The sequence below is a fragment of the Ovis canadensis genome, chromosome 11 (genome assembly GCF_042477335.2).
Source record: "Ovis canadensis isolate MfBH-ARS-UI-01 breed Bighorn chromosome 11, ARS-UI_OviCan_v2, whole genome shotgun sequence".
NCBI classification, from domain to species: domain Eukaryota; kingdom Metazoa; phylum Chordata; class Mammalia; order Artiodactyla; family Bovidae; genus Ovis; species Ovis canadensis.
The window spans coordinates 52416449-52436947 of record NC_091255.1 but is presented as its reverse complement, the minus strand read 5'-3'; the positions used below and the strand labels follow the sequence as shown (position 1 = coordinate 52436947).

The following is a 20499-nucleotide window of genomic DNA, read 5'->3' as shown; positions in this document are numbered from 1 at the left end:
CGTGACTACCGCTGCAGTAGTGGGGAAATGCTGCAGGATACTCGCCGCCGATGCAATTGCCGAGCGACCCTCGGGACTGAAGTAACCACACAGCTGCTATTCTAATTTTATAGACAAGAAAACTGGGATCAGATGAAGTTAAGACATTTAACCAAACTCACACTGTTAAGGTGGGAAAGCCCAGAGGCTGGAAACCTGGGACTTCTGACTCCAAACCCTTTGATGTTTCGAAGTCAAAACAAGAAAGTCATTCCCTGCAGGTTCTAAGTTGGAGAAGGAAATGGCAACCCACTCCAGTATTCTTGCCTGGAGAATCCCAGAGTCGGAGGAGCCTGGTGGGCTGCCGTCTGTGGGGTCACGCAGAGTCGGACACGACTGAAGCGACTTAGCAGCAGCAGCAGCAGGTTCTAAGTACAGCGTGACATGGCTTGGTCCTTCACAAAATGCCCTCTGTAGGTTCCAAGGGCAGAACTGGGTTTGTGGGGAGGGGGAGGGGGGAGTAAAAAATAATACCAAATGATGAATCAAAAGTAAAGAGATAGCCTGCGATGAGGGGCCCTGAAGCTTAAGCTTCACTAGCATCAAGGTAAATTGGCCCCGCCTACCCACTAAAAAATTCGGACACACCAGATCTTGACAAGATTTTCCTCCCGGTTTGTGAAACGTGGCAGATGTGGGCTGTGGAAGTCCTGGGAAAGGACTCTCAGTTCTCCCAGGGGACAAGATAAATTACAGCAACAGCGAGGCCGTGGTGTGGGGATGGAGAAGGCTGTGTGACAGGGGAAGAGTCCAAAGGGGCCGGCGGCCCAGCTGGCAGTGCCGCTGTGGTAGGCTGGCATCCCTAGAGCCGGGGGCGATGGCGCCGCCCCGGAGCGATGGCCCAAACCGTAGGCTCGCCTGATGGAAGCAAGCGTTCTTCAGACCGTCTTCTGGCTTCCTGCGTCCAGATGAACCTTTCTCGGTGGAGGAGAGGCAGAGACAGACAACCGCAGCCGACGGCAGTGGGAGGGTAGATGGTGGTCGCGCCTAGGCCTTTCTATCTCCGGCCCGCAGGATGGTGGAGAGCGGAGGCCTACGGGAAGGCTGCCCCGCTGGGGCTCTGGCGGCGAGGCCGGGGTGCCAGGCTCCCCTCGCGGCTCCCCGCCGCCGCCGGGGGGAGGAGGGGCAGGGGGAGCAGAGCCCGCGGCCTGCTTTCCCAGGGCTGGCCAAGCCTTTTTGACAAGCTGATAGCGTGCCGGGGATTGGCTGGTCCGGGCGTGACGCCGGTTAACAACAAAGGTGGAGTTGGAAGAAATTAGATTAAAGGGGGGGGGGGGGGTTTGGAAATTAAAGGGGGAGCAGGCTGGAGACTGGAGGCAGAGACCGAAGGGGAGATGCGCAAAGCGCGGTCTCGCGGCTCCGCTTCGCCCCGGAATCCCCTTCGCCTAAACCCACCGGGATTTTTGCTCTCAACCGACTCCCGCGGCCCAGCTACCGAAGCAGGGGTGGGACGGATGGTTGCTGCTTCTTGAAAAATGCCCCCAACTCTCACCCTGACACCCCTTTACTATGGCCCAAGGGGAGAACTCTTTGCTCGGACTCCTCGGATCCTAAACTCGGAGGAGGTGAGGGGCATTGAGAATAGCGAGAGGTTCGCTCTAAAACCCGGAAGGCCCTCGCGGGGCACCGAGAACGGACGAGGCGGGGCACTCCCCCGGTTTTCCAATGTGTTGCAAACCTAAGAGCTTTTCTTGCTTGCTTTTTTTTTTTTTTTTGGTAACACCCTTCCCCCCCTTCTCTCTCCCCCCCACCCTGCTTTGGCTCCAGGGTTGCAAAAGCAAAGAGCAATAAAAAAAAAAAAAGAAAGAAAGAAACCCGCGCATACACTCAGACACACACCAGTGGCGACAGGGGAGAGTTGGAAAGACGCAGGAGAGAAGCAGGAGGCAGCGGGGAGGGAGCAATGGGAGCGGGAAGCCGGCAGGTTCCCTCGCAAATCCCCCTCCGGCCCAACGTCGCCTCGCCGGCCCCGGCAGGGGAGCGAGGAGCCGGGCGAGCAGATGGAGGAGTGGAGCTCGCTCTAGGCAGCAGGCTTGGCCGGAGAATGGAGGAGCCGCCAAGCGATCGGCTGATTGGAAGAGAAACGCAGAGCGATGGAGGCGGGGGTAGGAGGACGATTTCTCTGCGGGGACTGGCGGCGGCGTATACGCCCGGGTCGGGCGCTGCAGAGCTTGGCTAGCTTTCAACCCGCGCTCGCCGGCTCCAGCCCCACGCGCCCCCACCCCCAGCCCTCCCGGCGGCTCCGCAGGTGAGTGCGAGCTGGGGGCAAAAAGACTCGAAAGTCTCAACACGCCCGCCCTGCCAAAAGGAGGAAAAAAAAAAGAAAAGCATTTTTCCTTTTCTTTTTTTTTATTTTCGTGCAGCCCCCAGCACGGTGGGAGGGAAGGGGTGAGGCTGAGTCGCCCGGAGGAGGCGGAGGGGCCAGGCGAGGCCGGGGTGGCCCGGGAGGCGGCGGCGCCGAGGCGGCTCTGACGGGCTAGCGCTCGGAGCGGCGCTGCGCTGCGCCGAGGCGGGCGGGCGGGCGGGCGGAGCGGGGCGGGCGGAGCGCGGCGCGTGGGGCTCGCCATTAGCCGTCGCTCCGCTTCGCCATCTCGGGCTTTGTCTGGCGGCTTGCTGCCCCGGCGTCGGCTGCGGCGGAGCTGCGGCTCAGCTCTTCGGCCCGCCGCACCCTTAAGGTGCCCTTGGCCCGTGCTCCCATTCACACGCTCGGTAAGTGAGCCCCGGCGCCGCGGATTTCGGGGGAGAGGGGTTTCTACGAGTGGCGGCGGCGCCGATCTCCATGCGCCCGGGCAGGCCTGGGGAGCCATGCCGGGCTGGATTGAACCAGCTCCCACAGAGGCTCCTCCGCCGACTCGTAGCTTTATCGCCGCTTGGGGGATTTAAAGAGCAAAGATTTTTTTTTTGTTTTAATTTGCAAAGAGGACATTTTTTAGGGATTTTTTTTTTTCAAGTTTCGTGTGTGTGCTGCTTAGCAGCGAGGCAGGCTCCGAAGCCTGGCACGGCGATTGGCTTGCGTGCGCCCCAAGCCGGTGGCTACGCTCCGGGGATAAGGGTGGGCGCGAAATGCCCGCTCCGGGAGGCGGGCGAGTGAGCGGGTGAGGGCTGGAGTGGAAGCCCGAATCTGAGCTGGGGGAGAGAGCTCTGGAGCTGGGCTGCAAACACCCCCGGAGCCTCTCCAGCTGCCGGGGGGCCCTCCGGCACCCTCTCTGCGGTCGCGCCTCGCGCCCTCCCTCCTGCGCCGGCCGAGCCTGCTAGTTCCCCCGCGGGTCTGGCGAGGTCGCTCTCGGCGCCCGCCCGCCTCGGCTCCGAGCCCCGCCGCCATCCGGGCGGCTGCGTGTCTCCCTGCCCCGACCCCCCCCCCCCTCCCCGGCGGCAGCAGCAGCCGCCGCCGCCGCCACCACCACCACCACCACCAGCACTACCCCCCTCCCCTCCTTCCTTCCCTCCGCCTCGGCCGCCCGGGTCCCCCCAGCTCCCGCCCCTCCTCCCAGCTGCCCCCCGCGGAGCCCGCCCGGGCAGGCTGTGGGAGGGAGCGGAGCCGGCGAGGCGGGCGGGCTGGCGCTCGCTCCCCGGGGGTCGGTGTGCGCTCTACGGGGAAGGACGCGCTCGCTGCCCCGCTTCTCCCGCCCCCCCTCCCGCTCCTCCTCCTCCCTTCTCCCTCCTCCTCCCCGCTCCGGCGGCGGAGGCTGCGGCGGCGGCGGGGGGTGTGCGAGCTGAGGCCGGGGCCGGCGGGCGGGCGGCGGGCGGGCTGCCTGCAGGCGGAGGGCGCTGTGCTTTGTGCTTTTCGCCGCGAGGAGCAGCAGGCAGCAGCCACAGCCGCAGCCGCCGCCGCCACAGCAGCAGCCGCCGCCCCAGCGCCGCCGCCGCCGCGCCCGGAGGAGGAGCCGCTGCCGCCGCGGGAGGGAGCTGCGGCTGTGCCCGGCCGAGCGGGGGAGGGCGCCGCCGCTCAGAGCCGGGGAGGGAGCCGCCGGAGCGGGAAGCCCGGAGGCCGCGCTGCGCCGGGTAACCGAGGCGGCTGAGGACGCGCGCCGGGTCGGGGCCGGGGCCAGGCGGCGGGGAGCGAGCCGTGGGTGCGGTGGACGCCTGGAGACCCGGGGCGAGTTCCAGGCAGAGAACTGGGCGAGAGAGGACCAGGGCAAATGGAGAGGACGCCGAGAGCCGGGGGAGGGGAGGGCAGGAAGCGAGGCCCAAGCCGAGCCCCGGCCGCGGGCGGAGGAGCCCGCGCTTCTCCGAGCCGGCAGGCGCAGTTCTCGCCGGCCGCCGGAGGGGGCGGCGGGGCCGGTGAGCGCTGCTCCCCCGCCTCCCGGCCGCCGTCCTCCCGCCCTCTCCTTGGCTCGGCTCCCCGGAGGCCCGGGCGGGGGCGCCGGCGGGGCTGGGCCGCAGGCTCGGGGGAGGAGGCGGCGGTTCCCGCCGTGGTCGCGCCTCTGCGCCGGGTTCCTCCGTGCGCGTCGGGGTGGCTGGGCGGTGGCGGCGCCTCTGGCCGGGGTGGGTGGCTCGGGGGCGGGGGACAGGCCAGGCCGCTTCTCTCCGGCTGCTTGCCCGCCCAGGCGGGCGGGGACGGCGTCGGGAGCCTGAGGGGGAGGGCGTCGGGAATCCGGATCCGGTCCCCGGGGGCGGTGCGGCCGCTGCGCTCCGGGGCTGGCGGCGGCTGCGCTGCGTCCGGGTCCCCGCCGGGTTGCGGAGGCGGGGGGAACCGGCCGGGGGGAGCGGGAGGAGGAGACTGAGGCGCGTGCCCGCTTCCGCGACCGCGCGCGCCCTTTACCCGCCCTTCCTCCTCCCCCGCCCTCCAGCCTGGGGCCTCCCCGGGGCGGGGCGCACAGAAGAGGAGGAGTTTTTTTTTTTTTTTTTTTTGCCGGGGTGGGGGAAGGAGGGCGGAGGGCGGAGGGCGGGCGCTCGCGGCGCGCTGGAGCGCGGAGCAGTGTCTCGCGTGGGCAGCGGAGGGCGCACGCCTATGAGTGGAGCTGTAGAGGCTGTAGGGGCTGGGGGTGGGGTTAGGAGGTAGAGGAGTGCACTCTCACCCCCACCAACTCATCAAGTCTTCTGGAGTCTTGGCTGGGTCTCTCTGAGAGTGTGGGGTTATGTCCCCCTCCCCTTTCGGGGAGGGAGTGATAGACAGTCCCCCACCTCTCAGCCCGCCTGAGAGGGGACTGGTGTCTTTTCTAAAGGGTGAGGTGGCTTTGACCCCGGCTTGCCTGGCCAGCACGACCGAGGAAGTGGCTGGACGGCTGGAGAATGAACGGAGAAGCCGACTGCCCCACAGACCTGGAAATGGCCGCCCCTAAAGGCCAAGGTAGGAGCCCCAGCCTCAGCCCTCTAACTTAAACCCTCCATTCTCACGTAGGAATGCGAGGCCCACTCTCCTTCTAAAGGTTTTCTCCCATCGGGGTTCTCTGAACTGAAATGGGAGGAAGGCACTTGAGTGTCAAACACCCCTCACACTGGGTGTTTGGCTAAACCCAAATTATTTGGCTTTGAACCTACAAATTGTATTTTTCACACTCCATTCCCCTCACCCCCAGGTTAGAGAGGGAGGAGGAGGCCTGTTTAAGCCTTCCTTCTGGGGTTCCCAGTCACCCCGAGTGTGTCCTCAGCAGTGTCCTGGAATGGGAGGAGAGACAAGGAATATGGGAGCAAGGGGGAGATGAGAGGGATTTGGGAAAGCTTTTCAGGGTTGTTTTTTTTTAATTGTTATTAAGAGGGCATAGTTTTTGGTGAGGCAGGTTGGAGAGAAAGGGTGTTTTGATGGCTGGAGACCTCAAACACACTTAATTATACTCTACCACATCCAGTGGGGATCCAGTTGTAGGGTGGCAGGGTGGGTAGGATGAATCTGAGCATCTGGCAATGCCTGTGGGGCACTGAGAGGAGAGAGGATTATGGGTTCATGTGACCCTCCTGCAAAAACCCTGACCCAGGTGACCAGATGTGAATGCAAGTCAAGAGCCCTTTTGACTCCTAGCCGTGGTTGGCTATCATCCTAGCTCACCTTCCCCAGTAGTCCCCTCCAGAGAGCCCTTAATGGAGCTGCCTTTATGGAGTGGCTGGAAATAGCTGGTCCAGACTCCTTTTTTTTTTTTTTTTTTTTGCTTCCATGGGGAATTGGGCTGGGAAAACAACTCAGAATTCTAGGGTGGGGGGCCCTCCCTGGAGCAGAGCTCACCCTTTGCCCACCTGCTGGCTTTGCCTCTTAGCTGCCTTGTATGGCTCTATCATTCTTTTACTTGCTCCAAAGTCTCCTTTGGTCCTTTCTGAGAGAGAGGATAGGGTGGTGGAATACTCACATCTTTAATGTTAGTCTCCAGCTATGCTGGAGCAAAACATTGCCGTGGGTTCTCCTTGTGGCCCACACCCCTGCCTCAGTCTGCACATTTAGGGTAGCCACGTAGAGCTGGGACTGAATTTAGCTTCACGTTTAGGTGTGTGGTCTCTTTGTTTCCCTTTCTTCTGCAGTAAGCTAGCTGTTCTCCATCAGGGTCCCAAATCACTGTGGCTTCCTTCCCCTCCCCCTTTCCCTACAATAAACTGTAACCCATGGCAGGCTGGCACGTTAGAAATGATAATAGCTTTGAAGTAAGCCAAATTTGAGTCCAAGTCTGGTTTTCCAGGGGTGATGTTGTTTGGACTGGAGTCCCTGCTCTAATCTATATGGCCACAGCTTTTCCTTAGGGCCAGGCCATGTGATGTCTGTGTCTTCAGATGGAGATAACCATCTGAAGGGTCTGAGATGCTCTGGGAAGGAAGGGTTGAGTGCTTAAGGACCAGGGAACAGATGGGGGCTGGCATGAGCCAGGCATAATGGCCTTTCTTACCCTTCCCAGACCGCTGGTCCCAGGAAGACATGTTGACTTTGCTGGAATGCATGAAGAACAACATTCCATCCAATGACAGCTCCAAGTTCAAAACCACCGAGTCACATATGGACTGGGAAAAAGTAGCATTTAAAGACTTTTCTGGAGACATGTGCAAGCTGAAATGGGTGGAGATTTCTAACGAGGTAATGGAGTCCCCTCCCTCCCCAACACATTCGAACACACATCTCCACCTACCCTTGCTTCAGCCTTCTTGGTGGGGGAGATGAAACAGAAGTCTATAAACAGGAAGGAAAGAGACCAGGCGAGGTCCTCGTGTGGTCGCCCTTGTGCATTTCGGGAGTTGGCACGGTTGACAGCACTGGCCAAGACTTCTCAGTTCTACTTTCTAAGCTATGTGGCCTTGAATACTTACCGTCTTAGAGCATCTGTCACCTGAGCTGTTCTGGGGATTGAATGAGGTGCTGACATGGACAACCATTTCGAGGTCAGGTGGTCGCCTTCTTGCTCTCCTACGATGTGTACCGACTGCCCGGACCTCTGCAGTAAACATGGGCCAGTGCCTGGGTATCAGCACAGCCTGAGCTGTGTCGCTCTCGACCCCAGCCCTTCTCCTTTGATATCTTCAATCTAGTGGAAAGTAGAGAAGGCCTGTTGGAAAACGAGGGTATGCTCCAGGGTGGCATTCCCCTCTTTGGTACTTCCCCTTATCCTCACCTCCTTTCTTCCTCCAGGTGAGAAAGTTCCGTACATTGACAGAATTGATCCTCGATGCTCAGGAACACGTTAAAAATCCTTACAAAGGCAAAAAACTCAAGGTGAGTTTCCAAGTGGAGGAACACGAGAGTTCAGAAAAGCAAGGCTCAAAGACCAGTGTCTCACCTAGACTGTGTCCTTGTCCCTCCTTCCAGAAACATCCGGACTTCCCAAAGAAGCCCCTGACCCCTTACTTTCGCTTCTTCATGGAGAAGCGGGCCAAGTATGCTAAACTCCACCCGGAGATGAGTAACCTGGACCTGACCAAGATTCTGTCCAAGAAATACAAGGAACTGCCGGAGAAGAAGAAGGTGGGGGGCGGGGGGCTAAGGTGCAGAGGGAAGAGGTGGGGAGAAGCTGGTATGGTGTAGGTTATCTGGCTCAGGGGGTAGGGGGGCAGCAAGGGTTTAGACCGAGGGACCTGGCGTCAGGGGCGTGGGTGGGTCAGCAGAGTAGAGGAGGGCCTTGGGGAGCGCACCTGATCATCGCCTCCTGGGCCCACACACCCTCAGGTGTTGGCACTGCTACAGATGTAACCACGACCAAGACAGACACTATAACACACGTCCTCTTTCACACACATGTCCTCACTGTTAGGCTTGCACATTCACGTCTGACGTTTCCCCACATGGTCTCACTTGATGCTCATAGAGGTAACTCCAGGAGACTGAGTGGTCTGAATTTTGCGGTCAGAGGAACTGGGGTGCAGGAGGGCATCGTGTCCCAGGACCATGGTTTAGTGCCTGGGCTCTCTGCCTAGCCCTCTTCTCTAGGCAGGTAACGGGTGCGTCCCCAGGTTACATGGACTTCCTCCCCCTTACACATATTGTCCTTTGTGGCCCCGTGCTGTCCCGGATTGTCAAGCCCATTAACCTTGGGTAGAGGCTGCCCCAGCCTCCCAGGCAGGGGTGGACATGGTCAACACAGTGAGGTTGTGTGGTCCCTGGGAGAAACAGGCAGCACAGCATCGGAGGAGCCTGCAGGTAGGACAACAGTGAGAGGCGGTGGGCAGAAAGAGACGCACAGAGGAGATACTGCCTGGTGAGATGGAGCCAGGGAGAGATGCTAGCGAGGGGCAGCAGAAGAGACAAGAAGGCACACTTGCTGGAGAGGAGACAGTGTAGGCAGCTGGCTCTCGGGAGGGCACCAGCCCTGGGAGCAGCCCTTGTCCCAGTTTGCACACCCTGGCTTCGGGCTCACATGGCCTGGTCTTGTACCCAAAAAAAGGAGCTCGCTTGACTGGGTCCATCCAGCTGTCTGCAGCTGCTGCCTGAACCAAGCTGGAGTACGAATTGCTGGAGCTATTCTTGACCCCTCTGATGGGGCTGTTGCAGAGCTGACTGTATACACACTGCCCAGATGTTCCCATGGGGTGAGAGGGAGAGGCAGAGGGTCTCAGGACCAGGGCGGGACAGAGGAAACTCCGAGGTACAGTGGACAGAGTGCTGGCCTAGGGGACACACTGAGCCTGTTCCCCTGAACTGCCACTGCATCACCGTACATGTGCCCTTTGGTAAGTCATTTCCATCTTCTGGGCCTGGTCTTGATCTGAGGCGTGGAGGTTGAGCCTGATCTGGGTGGTGCCTTCTGGCTCTGAAAGCTGCTGTTTCTGTGAGAGGAGAGCTGAGACTGGGGCGAAGGAGGCAGGGCTCTGCTCTCGGTTTTTTTGTGGAAACCTCAGAGGGAAGCAGAACGGCCTTGCTTCTCGCACCTGATGAGAGGCAGAGGTTGGGCTCAAGTAGCATGTGTCCCTGGCCGCCTCCAGCGCTATTCTGGTTGTGAATCTGGGAAGAAGAGGGAGAAAGGAAAGAGGGACGTTGAACTGGGGCCAGGAGGGGAGGTAGACGAAGAAGGGAAAGAGACAGGCTGGAAAAGAAGTCCAAGAGGGAGGGGTGCAGGGAGGCAGGAAGGATGCAGGGATAGAGATGGGATGGTGGGAAGGGGGGACCAGGGTGAGAGAAGGAAGGGGCTGGGGGAGGGATGGCGCAGGGAGCCAAGAACCTGGAAGAAGGGATCGGAGGCAGGGAAAGTGGTCATGACTGAGGGTTGTGGCGGGGATGGTGTCAGGATCGCCAAGGACAACCAGGGACCCAAAGAGAGGATTGGAGGTGGGGGGAATCCAGCTTCAGAAGACAAGAATTCACTCTGGGATGCAGTCAGTTAAGTCTCTCTCCTCAGTGCCTTAGAAGTGGGACTCAGCCTGCCCCCAGCCCTGTGGGCCACCTGAGAGGGCACACTAGTATTAGCTGCCACAGACAGAGGAGGAGCGAGCGACAGGCAAGGCCTATGCCCTCCCTGACTCCCTCCCTGGGGGTTTCCTTGGTGTTGGGGAAAGGCAGAGGGGGACTATCTCGGGGAATCCCAGTGCTGTCCCTGCTTAGTGAATGACTGGGTAATGCCATGTGGCCACCCCACCTCCACCCCCATCCTGGGACTCTCCCTTTCTTAAAGTGAGGGGATGGGATGTGTTCTGGGAGACCCCTGTAGGTCCTAGTGTCAGCTACAGAGTTCCCCCCCCCACCCGCCACCAACCCACCAGAAGGCAGGCCACCATCTTCCCTTCCCCCACCCCCCTACTCAGGACATTCTCCATACACATCACTGACAGGGAGGCAAAATAGGTAGCAAGGAGGACTTGGTGGGGTTTGTGGCTCAGCTCTTGGGTCATGGATGACCCCATCGCCTCCTCCCCCCAGATGAAATATATTCAGGACTTCCAGAGGGAGAAACAGGAGTTTGAGCGAAACCTCGCCCGATTCAGGTAAGGCAGTGGAGCCCAGAGGAGGCCACAGGGTGCTGGGTGTGGCAGGAGAGGGGATTAGAGCCTGGCGCTCAACACCCATGAGGCATGGAAGATGGATGGGTCACTTGTTGACCGTAGTGGTTCACATTCAGGGGCAGAGACTGGCAGCTAACCACTGGTCCACTAGGCCCCAGCTGATGGGCTGAGGAGCCTTAGCGAGTGGGGCAGCTAGCCAGGGTCTGCCCTGGCAGGACCCCCATCCCCAACCACTGACTGTCGCTCCCCGCGCCCTGGCTAGGGAGGATCACCCAGACCTAATCCAGAATGCCAAGAAGTCGGACATCCCCGAGAAGCCCAAAACCCCCCAGCAGCTGTGGTACACCCACGAGAAGAAGGTGTATCTCAAAGTGCGGCCAGATGTGAGTGTCCGGCCAAGGGGTGGTGGGGAGGGCGCACGGTGGTGGCAAGGGGGGAGCCGCGGCAGGTCGGCCGGGCATGGTGCAGGGGAGCAGGAGAGGAGGCCCCTCCCCAGGGGTGGGCTGCATGGACAGGGCCTGGGCCAGCTGGCGTGTGCGTGCGTGCGTGTGCGTGTGTGAGCCTGTCCCCTCGCACCCAGGCGGGACCCTCCGCCTCTCTGCCTTCCCCTCCTGGCCCGTGGGGGACACTCTTGTGACCTCCTGTGGCCTGAGGGGGCGGGGGCCTCTGTGTCCCCCTCCCCTTCCCCTTCCCCCTCCCCCTGGCTGCCTGTGTGTGTCTGACGGCTTTTGGTTTGCAGGCCACTACGAAGGAGGTGAAGGACTCCCTGGGGAAGCAGTGGTCTCAGCTCTCGGACAAAAAGAGGCTGAAATGGATTCATAAGGCCCTGGAGCAGCGGAAGGAGTACGAGGTTAGGCTTCCGCTGCGCTCCTCCCCGTCCGGCTCTTCACGAGCCTCTGCCCTCTGACTCTGCAGCCTCCGCGTTCTGCGGGAGGCAGTCACTGCCCATCCCGTCACTGAGGGAGGGGCCTTCTGGGCCCCTCACCTCTGCCCCTACCTTCCCTGCCCCCCCTGCCCCCCCCAACATGAGATCTCAGGCTAGGGCAGGGCAGGGCACCACGTCTCTTGTGACACAGCAGATGCACGGCCACCCCCCAGCTTGGCTCCCTGCCTCCCTTCCCCAGCGGCTCTCCCCCACCCCCCCGGCCCCAGCTAACCCCACACCCCATTGCCCTCCATCCCCTCAACCTCACTCTGCAGGAGATTATGCGTGACTACATCCAGAAGCACCCCGAGCTCAACATCAGTGAGGAGGGCATCACCAAGTCCACCCTCACCAAGGCTGAACGCCAGCTCAAGGACAAGTTTGATGGGCGACCCACCAAGCCACCTCCGTGAGCGCTGCCCTGCCCTGGGGTTGGGGGTTGGGGGGTGAGCCGGCAGGCAGCTAGGGAGCCGGGCTGATGAAGGACCTCCGCCCAGGCTCTGGAAGTAAGGGGGCCGCTGCCCAGGGCCTCCCTGGTCACTCACAGGCATGCTCTTCCCTTACTGCCGGTTGTGACAGGAACAGCTACTCACTGTACTGCGCAGAGCTGATGGCCAACATGAAGGATGTGCCCAGCACAGAGCGCATGGTGCTATGCAGCCAGCAGTGGAAGCTGCTCTCCCAGAAGGAGAAAGATGCCTACCACAAGAAGTGCGACCAGGTGCGCCGGGGCAAGGGCCAGCCCTGGAGTGGCGGGACGCCCGGAGAACCTTGGGGTTTTGAAGCATGAAGTCTGACCCTGGGCCCTTGCTTTACACGCGGTGTTGTGCTTGGCTTAGTGTCTGTGCTGATCAAGGCAGGGTCCTGGGCCTCCTGCCTACCAGGTGTGGTGGGAGACTGGGCCCTGGCCAGGCTCTGGACGGTTTTCTGAGAGGCGACTGTTGGTCCCTGGAGCATAGGAGGTCTCCAGTGAGGCTGCCCCCTGACTGACCTTGACTCCCCTTCCTTTCCCAGAAAAAGAAGGATTATGAGGTGGACCTGCTCCGTTTTCTAGAGGTGAGTGTTCTTCGGGGAGGGCAGTGGGCAGAGAGAGGCCAGGGAGTGGTTGGTGAGCAAGGCCCCTAGGACAACACAGACACAGCCTAGGGACTATGTATTCAACCCCATGCTGCCCCCTCTTTTTCCCTGACCAGAGCCTGCCTGAAGAGGAGCAGCAGCGGGTCCTGGGGGAAGAGAAGATGTTGAACATCAACAAGAAGCAAGCCACCAGCCCAGCCTCCAAGAAGCCCTCCCAGGATGCGGGCAAGGTGGGCAGGGGGCATGACCAAGCAGCAGGTGGGGTGGAGGGGAAGAGGCGGGGCTCCCTGTGAGCACCCCGTGGACGCCGACCCTCTTTGCACATCTACAAGGGCGGCTCGGAGAAGCCCAAGAGGCCCGTGTCAGCCATGTTCATCTTCTCGGAAGAGAAGCGGCGGCAGCTGCAGGAGGAGCGGCCCGAGCTCTCAGAGAGCGAGCTGACCCGCCTGCTGGCCCGCATGTGGAATGACCTGTCGGAGAAGAAAAAGGTCAGGCTTGCCAGACCAGAAGGGGCTGCCAGGCAGAGTCTGGGCCGCTTCTCCCCCGGGGGCTAGCTGCACTTCCTCACCCTGCCCCGGGTGTGTGTGTAAGGTGTGAGCCACACAGCGGCCTGAGTGCAGATGGTGGGGCTGGGAACCTAGCGAGCCGGAAGGCGGGAAGCTGTCAGCTGTGGGCTGTAGGCTCCCTGGGGAGCCGGCCGCTGGGCGGCTTGAGCCCCTGGCTGGAGACATCTGCACCAGCCCACGCCTCCGCTTGCCCCTCCCCACCCGTTGGTGGAGGGGAGAACCTTCCATTGCAGGATGGGCCGTGCGCGCCCCCTGGGGGTGGCCGGAAGGCTGACACCTCTACTGTCCCTCCGCAGGCCAAGTACAAGGCCCGGGAGGCGGCGCTGAAGGCCCAGTCGGAGAGGAAGCCAGGCAAGTTGCCGGAGTCGCCCAAGAGAGCAGAGGAGATCTGGCAACAGAGTGTCATTGGCGACTACCTGGCCCGCTTCAAGGTAGCAGGCAATGGGAAAGGGGTCTTTTTCCTTTTCTTTCTTTCTGCATAAGTAGTTGCTTTATCATTAATCTCTTCGGAAAGGGGTTGTTCTGCTACTGCCCACAGAGTGGGCAGCCCCAGGTGACCCCTCCCACTTCTGACACCCTTCCCTGTCCCCAGAATGACCGGGAGAAGGCCTTGAAAGCCATGGAGATGACTTGGAACAACATGGAAAAGAAGGAGAAACTGATGTGGATTAAGAAGGCAGCCGAAGACCAAAAGCGATACGAGGTGGGAAGGGGGCTTCTGGTTAGCTCAGTGGGACAGGATGGAGCTAGGGCCACCTCCTCCCACTTAAAACTCAGGAACATCCTCTCGGGTGGGTGGCTTTCCTTACTGCGTGGGACTTGGAGCCAGAAGTCCCAGCTTGGGTTGTGTGACCCTGAATAAGTCTTTTAACTTCCTTCTCTGAGCCTCAGTCATGCATCAGTAAAATGAGAGTGAGGATACCAATCATGTGAGTGCAATTATGAAACCACTTTCAGACGGCAGGACCTACATGACGAAGGTGTGAGTGGTTAGGAAATTGCTCCCTAGCTGTGCCTTAGTTTCTCCTCCTTCCTGGCACTAAAAGGAGAGTCAGCTAGGGACTGCAGGTATGGGGCAGGAGAGAGGATAGTGACCTTTCTGGGTGTCCTCACAGAGAGAGCTCAGTGAGAGGCGGGCACCCCCGGCTGCTGCAAACTCCTCCAAGAAGATGAAGTTCCAGGGAGAACCCAAGAAACCTCCCATGTGAGTCTGGGGGCTAGAGTCCCTCCTTGGGGTGGGGAGGGTCAGGGTGGAGGGGCTGCTTGGTTGGTGTCCTGACCCTCCCTGTGACACCCACACCTCCCAGGAATGGTTATCAGAAGTTCTCCCAGGAGCTGCTGTCCAATGGGCAACTGAACCACCTGCCGCTGAAGGAGCGCATGGTGGAGATTGGCAGCCGCTGGCACCGCATCTCCCAGAGCCAGAAGGAGCACTACAAGAAGCAGGCCGAGGAGCAGCAGAAACAGTACAAAGTGAACCTGGACCTCTGGGTCAAGGTGAGAGGGCAGGGGACCCTAGGAAGCCTCCTGCTGGCTGGTCTGCATTCGTGATTTCATTCAGCGTCCCAGCAGTCCTTCAGGGTAATGGTTACTATCAGAGAAGGAAACTGAGGCTCAGAGAGGTGAAGTAACTTACCCCAGGTCACACAGCCAGGGAGTAGGAAGATCCAAGTCAGACTGACTTTTCCTCCCTCCAGCCGGGACCAGGGGATGTCTCCAAGACTCTGGCTCAGCCTCTAGCCTCTGAGCTCCCCTTCTGTGCCTTGCTTGAGCAGTCGGATCTGTAAAGTGGGGAGAGTCACCAGTGTCCTCCCCAGCCACCCAGGTGGGTTGGCCAAGGACCCAGGGGGAATAGCAGGGGTTAAGGGTTCCAGACAATTTGGTGAGCCCCAGATTGCCTTGGCAGTGGCTCTGGGCTTGGCTTCTGGGGCAGTCTTCCGGGGGTGCTTCTCTGAGTTGAAGAAGGCCCTGACTCTGGAGCCTCCATTTGGGTAGAGCACAGGACAGACATGAAAGCAGTCTTAGGACGGGGTAGCTTAGAAAAGGCTTTGGAGCATCTTAAGCAGAAATACTGAGCTGTGTTCTCAGGTCCTTAGCGTTCTCTGCAGAGACCCAAGGAGACTGGGATGGGCGCAGGTGGCATGATGATGCCTGGTGCTTGACCAGTGTGCTCAGTCAGCAGTAGTTTGAGTCATGTTCCCGCCCTCACCTCCTCCTCTGTCTCCCCCAGAGTCTGTCTCCCCAGGAACGTGCGGCATATAAAGAGTACATCTCTAATGTGAGTCTGGGAGCAGGGTGCTGTTGGGATAAGGAGGGAACTTGTGGTGGGGGTGGGGGCTAGGGGGTTGCTCCCTGGTGGCTCAGAGGGTGAAGAATCCGCCTGCAGTTCGGGAGATCTGGGTTTGATCCCTGGATTGGGAAGATCCCCTGGAGAAGGCAGTGGCTACCCACTCCATTATTCTGGACTGGAGAATCCCATGGACAGAGGAGCCCAAGTCCGTGGGGTCACAAAGAGTTGGACACGACTTTCACTTTCTGGGGGGAGCAGTACAGAACTCCTGGCTACTCCCTTTGCCCATGTCCCCATCCCCTCCTACAGAAACGTAAGAACATGACCAAGCTGCGAGGCCCAAACCCCAAGTCCAGTCGGACTGCCCTGCAATCTAAGTCGGTAAGGAGCCCCTCCCAGAACGGGGGGCTGGGTGGGGGGATTTGAGGTGCCTTGAGTGGCATGGCAGGGACCACCGATGTGCTTCCATCCCTCCCAGGAGTCTGAGGATGATGATGAAGAGGATGAGGATGAAGACGAAGAGGATGAGGAGGAGGAAGATGATGAGAACGGGGACTCCTCTGAGGATGGCGGGGACTCCTCCGAGTCCAGCAGCGAGGATGAGAGCGAGGATGGGGATGAGGTGGGGTGGATGGGGCATGGTTGGCGGGGCGGAGGGGCTGCCAGGACGGCCCCCTGGTGACCATACTTTCCTTGTCGCCCAGAATGAGGAGGACGATGAGGATGAGGACGACGACGAGGACGATGATGAGGATGAGGACAACGAGTCCGAGGGCAGCAGCTCCAGCTCCTCCTCCTCGGGGGACTCCTCGGACTCTGACTCCAACTGAGGCTCAGCCCCACCCGGGGCTCCCTTCTCCGGCTGAACACCTTTGTTTCTCCCCCATGTTCTGTCCCCTGCCCCTTGGCCTCCCCCACTTTCTTTCTTTCTTTTTTTTTTTTTTTAAACAAAACACGGTGGGGGGTAGGCGCTGGAGGCGCCCAGGCCAGAACTCTGCGGCCTCAGAGACATCAGCCCTGGGGGGCCCTCCAGGGAGCGTACCCATCAGACTGAGCCACCACCGGACTGGTCCAGCCCACCCCCTCTTCTGCACTTGCGGTTTCCGGCATGGACAATGGACCCGGGAGTGGGTCGGGGTTCCCAAAGAGTTCAGTGAGGCCCCCTACACCTGCAGCCCAACCCAAGGGAGGGTGGAAGCTTGAGGAAGACCCCTTTCTTTCCAGAGGGGCTTGCAGCCTGGATCCCTGCATTGGAACTGGAGGCAGGGAACATGGGAGAAGAGGGCTGGCGCCTATGAAGAAATAGGCCTTGCCCCATGGCCCTCTTCTTCCCTGCCCCCTGCGGGAAGGAGCTGCCTGGACCCACTCACAGGGGCGGGGGGGAGGGGGCAGAAGTGTTTTTTATATATGTGTATATATTTTTTTTTTAAGCTCTGAGCTGTCAACGAGACGTTTCCTACCGATCTCGGCTGCCGTCTCTGTTGTCATTTCTGGGAGAGGGAGGGTTTAGAGGGTAGGTTTGGGGCTTTTTTAAAACGGTCTTGATGTGTATGGAAAAGTGTGTGTGTGTGCGCGCGTGTGTGCGTGTGTGTATGCCTGTGGCCTGTACATAGCATGGGTGCACCTGTGGATGTGTGCAAAGGCACGTGTATTTGTGTGTGTAAGAGAAGGTAAAAGGGTTGTGAGGGCTATGGAGACGCTGACCCTGGTGGGGATAGGTTGGGGTGGCCCTTTTCTCCATATCTTCCGCTTTGCCTGATCTCTGATTCAGTTCGGGTGTACTGAAGCCACTCTGGTGCTTCCTCTGCTGGTCTCCCTCAGCCAGGGCCATTGGCGCTACGGCAAGTCTCCAGTATCCATCAGGACAGTGGGGAGGGGGACAGACTAGGTGAACCTTAAATATTTTATTTGGCGGGAAAGGTGTCTCCAGCTCATCTGAGGGGTCACCTAGCCGCCGTCGGCTCTGAACCTGGGCTTCAAGAGATGTGTTGGAAGCTCTTAGACACCCCTCCTGCCTGCCCCCCATATCCTCCAGCTACCCCACCCCCATTTCCTTTGATTTCTCAGGTCAGCTCCCTTCCCCACCCCATCTCCCCAAACCCACAGCTGAGGGAGAGGTCTGCAAAAGCTGCTTTGACAGCTGTCCTAACCCTTCCCAGCCATCCCCCAGATTTTGGAACCCTGATTCCTAGACTCTCAAAAAGCCAAGCCACCTAGTCTCTGTGGGTTTAATTTTTGTTGTTGCTTTTGATCAAAATTTTTTTAAACAATCATGTCAGTGACCTATTTAATTGGGGGTTTGTGCTTTTCCACCCTCCCCCTCTGAATGAAAGGCAAGAGGAAGAACTCTTGTCTAGGAGGTGTGGTGGGAAAGGTGGGTCCCGCTCACAGAGGAAGGTAGATAATCTGCTTTGCCTCTCGGATGTGGTGCTGGGGGTGGGAGGAGCTAGTGGGGGACACTCCCTACTCCCCACTCCCCTTTCTTTGTCCTGCTTCTGGAATTAGGTACAGGGGTTCATAGGTTCTATTTCTTCTCAAGAGCCCCTGCAGAGAGCCCCATTTCCCTGTTCCAGTGCCCCTGCGCTGTTGTGTTTTAGTGGAATGTGTTTTTCATTTAAAAACAACTTTGGGGCACTTTTTTTTCCTGTTTTAAAAATTGAAAAATTCTTACAGTACAAACATAGCTGTGGGGGTGGGGGTGTGGGTGCTGTAAGAGGTCACTCTGAGTGCATTTTGGCACTGGGATGGGATGACTGGGGCGGGAGGACCCCTGCTCTCCCCCCCAACCCCGTTTTTTTCTAATATTTAAGAAGTGTTTTTGTAGGTTTCAACAACAACCACAACTTGAATTTGTATCATGGGAGGTGGGAGGGAATGGCTTAGAGGTGTCTGCCTAAGCTTAAGGCCAACTGTGGAAGTTTTGTTTTCCCTTTTTTTGTATAATAAAGTAAAAATACAAAGATTTGACTGCTGTCTGATCACTGGATTCAGTGAAGTGGGAGTGGTGGCAGAGGTGACCCAACAGGCTCAGTGTGGTAGGACCCTTGAAGGCAACTTGTTTGCCTCTTCTTTCTAGAATCATCCTCATTCCTGAAGGCTCCATAGCAACCTATTTTCACATTGTTTTGTGCTACTGTTCTTGCACGTTCTCAATTCAGTTTGTTAACTTAGGTAGTCAGACCACTAAGGACTGAGAATTTGGAAAACAAATTTTCTCCCAGCATGCACTACCTTGAAAAATGAAGGTGATGAACCATTAGGGTCAGGGGTTCACCCTGATCATGTAAGGGCTAATCATTGGGAGTTGGGGTAACCTTGAGCCCTCAGCCTCACCAGAGTGAGAAAAAACTTTCCTAAAGGACCCAGACCTCTGATGGGAAGTGGGCTGGGCCAAGATGACTCACCCTCTGAGGTTAAGGAAGACAGCCTTCCCTCCACAGGCCTCGGCTGGGTTCCCAGAACCACCAAGGGCTAAAGACCCAGGCCCACTGAAGACCTCTCCCTTCACCCCACACCCCTGTTTCATTCTTTGCCGAACTTCTGAAAAGCTCCTTGCCCCTCATGACCTCCTGTTTCCTCACCTTCCATTCACGATTCCCCTGAGGGGAATGTGTTCATCATTACACCCAGTGGATGTACACTCTTGACTTCTTGGTCTCCTCTACTGGCATTGGCTCCTTCTCCTCATTCTATCATAGGTGTTCAAGTCACTCTATGAACTTCCAGTTATCACCCATAGTAACCATTCCAAAAAGTGGCCTCTATAAAGATGTCTCTTCAAAGCTGCAGACCAGTACAGACTTCAGTGTATCCTCTGGGATATCTTACAGGTACCTCAAGACCCCAAATGAGCACTAAACATCTACTCGTTAGTATCAGCCTTAACTCTTCTCCTGTTTCATCTCTCAGTGAAGGGAGGTGAAATTTGCTTACCGAGACCTGTTTGTTCTACTGCTTGTATCTCTCAAATCTGTCAGCCTGCTTACATCCCCATCCTATTCAAGGCCATCACCATTGCTCATCCTCTGCAAAAACCTGTAACTCATCTTCCTGCTTGCAGTCTTGCCCCCTACAGTCCTTTCTGCACACAGCAACCAGAGCTATCACTTAAAAACAAATCTGGTAACTTCTGCACTTACAACTTGCCTTGTCTCACCATGACCCTACAAGACCTGGCCTCTGTTTTCCCTCTGCCTTCTCTCACTCCACTCTCCCTATTCACTCACAAGGATCCAACCAAGTGATCTGTCTTTTGCTCCTCAAACATACCTACCACAAGACCTTTGCACTTGTTCTCTCTGCCCAAAATGCCATTCCCCCAACACTACAGATAGCTTGCTTTTTTCAACCTTCAGACTTAGGCTCAAATGTCACTTCACAAGCCTTGCCTGACCACCCTCTCTAGAGAGGCCTTCTCCTACATCCCCTTGTTTCTATATTTGTTTACCTGTTCATTGTCTATCTCCCCAGACCAACACATTCAGTTTGAGATATGTTGGAGTTATGGTGGGATTAGCTGGTGGAGACAACTTATGTGTTCATTCATTATAGTAATCCCACCACCTACTCCCAGGTGGCTCAGTGGTAAAAAAAACAAAAAAACAAAAAAAAAACTGCCTGCCAATACAAGAGGTGCAGCAGATACAGGTTTGACCCCTGGGTCAGGATCCCTTGGAGGAGGAAATGGCAACCACTCCAGGATTCTTGCCTTGACAGAGGACCATGGCGAACTACAGTCTGTGAGGTCTCAAAGAGCTGGACACGACTGAGTGACTGAGCATACATAGCATACATTTGACAATCAAGAACGATTCATTAGGGGACTTTCCTAGAGGTCCAGTGGTTAAGACTTCCAACACAGGGGGCCTGGTTCAATCTCTGATCAGGGAACTAGATCCCACATGCTGCAACAAAGATTTCAAATGCTACAACTAAAAGGTCCCACATGCCACAACTAAGACCTAGTGTAGGCAAATAAAAATACTTAAAAGATAAAAAAGATTCTTATTCCCAGCCAAAGGAATAAGAATGGCCCACAATAATGTCATATATATATATATATATGTATTATAAATAGCCTTTTACCCAACTCTAATTGCACAAACCATCCCAGACTCAAAACACACCACACTCTCTTCTCAGGCCTCTACACATTCTGCCTATATACATAACTGTTCCCTAGAATGCTCCTCTTAACCTCTCTTTCTAGTTAATTCAAGGCTCCACTTAAAAGATCTCTTCCTCTAGGGAGCCTGCCC

General features: G+C 57.9%; 1 protein-coding gene and 1 long non-coding RNA gene across 18 annotated transcripts; one reads left to right on the top strand and one right to left on the bottom strand.

Moving 5' to 3' along the window:
• The first annotated feature begins 1268 nt into the window (after positions 1–1268).
• On the top strand, positions 1269–18203 carry UBTF (upstream binding transcription factor). 17 transcript variants are annotated; one of them, XM_069543580.1, is made up of 21 exons: positions 1297–1604; positions 5205–5329; positions 6858–7033; positions 7583–7666; positions 7760–7915; positions 10301–10365; positions 10646–10766; positions 11123–11233; positions 11584–11717; positions 11888–12029; positions 12323–12364; positions 12502–12615; positions 12718–12873; positions 13248–13382; positions 13544–13654; positions 14067–14155; positions 14259–14448; positions 15182–15229; positions 15551–15622; positions 15720–15863; positions 15946–18203. In XM_069543580.1, exons 2-21 carry the CDS (start codon positions 5272–5274, stop codon positions 16069–16071), a joined length of 2274 nt encoding a protein of 757 aa, XP_069399681.1. In that variant the 5' UTR covers positions 1297–1604; positions 5205–5271; the 3' UTR covers positions 16072–18203. The 17 variants fall into 17 exon arrangements, with proteins under 17 accessions (XP_069399686.1, XP_069399681.1, XP_069399684.1 ...); XM_069543583.1 differs by lacking the exon at positions 11123–11233 and adding an exon at positions 1807–2287 and having other exon boundaries at positions 1358–1604; XM_069543577.1 differs by lacking the exon at positions 1297–1604 and adding an exon at positions 1880–2287.
• On the bottom strand, positions 5702–6287 carry LOC138415250 (uncharacterized). Its single transcript, XR_011247165.1, has 2 exons — positions 6211–6287; positions 5702–5897 (listed from the first exon to the last, which is right to left on the bottom strand). It is a non-coding gene; the product is annotated as an uncharacterized lncRNA (long non-coding RNA).
• Positions 18204–20499: the final 2296 nt, after the last annotated feature.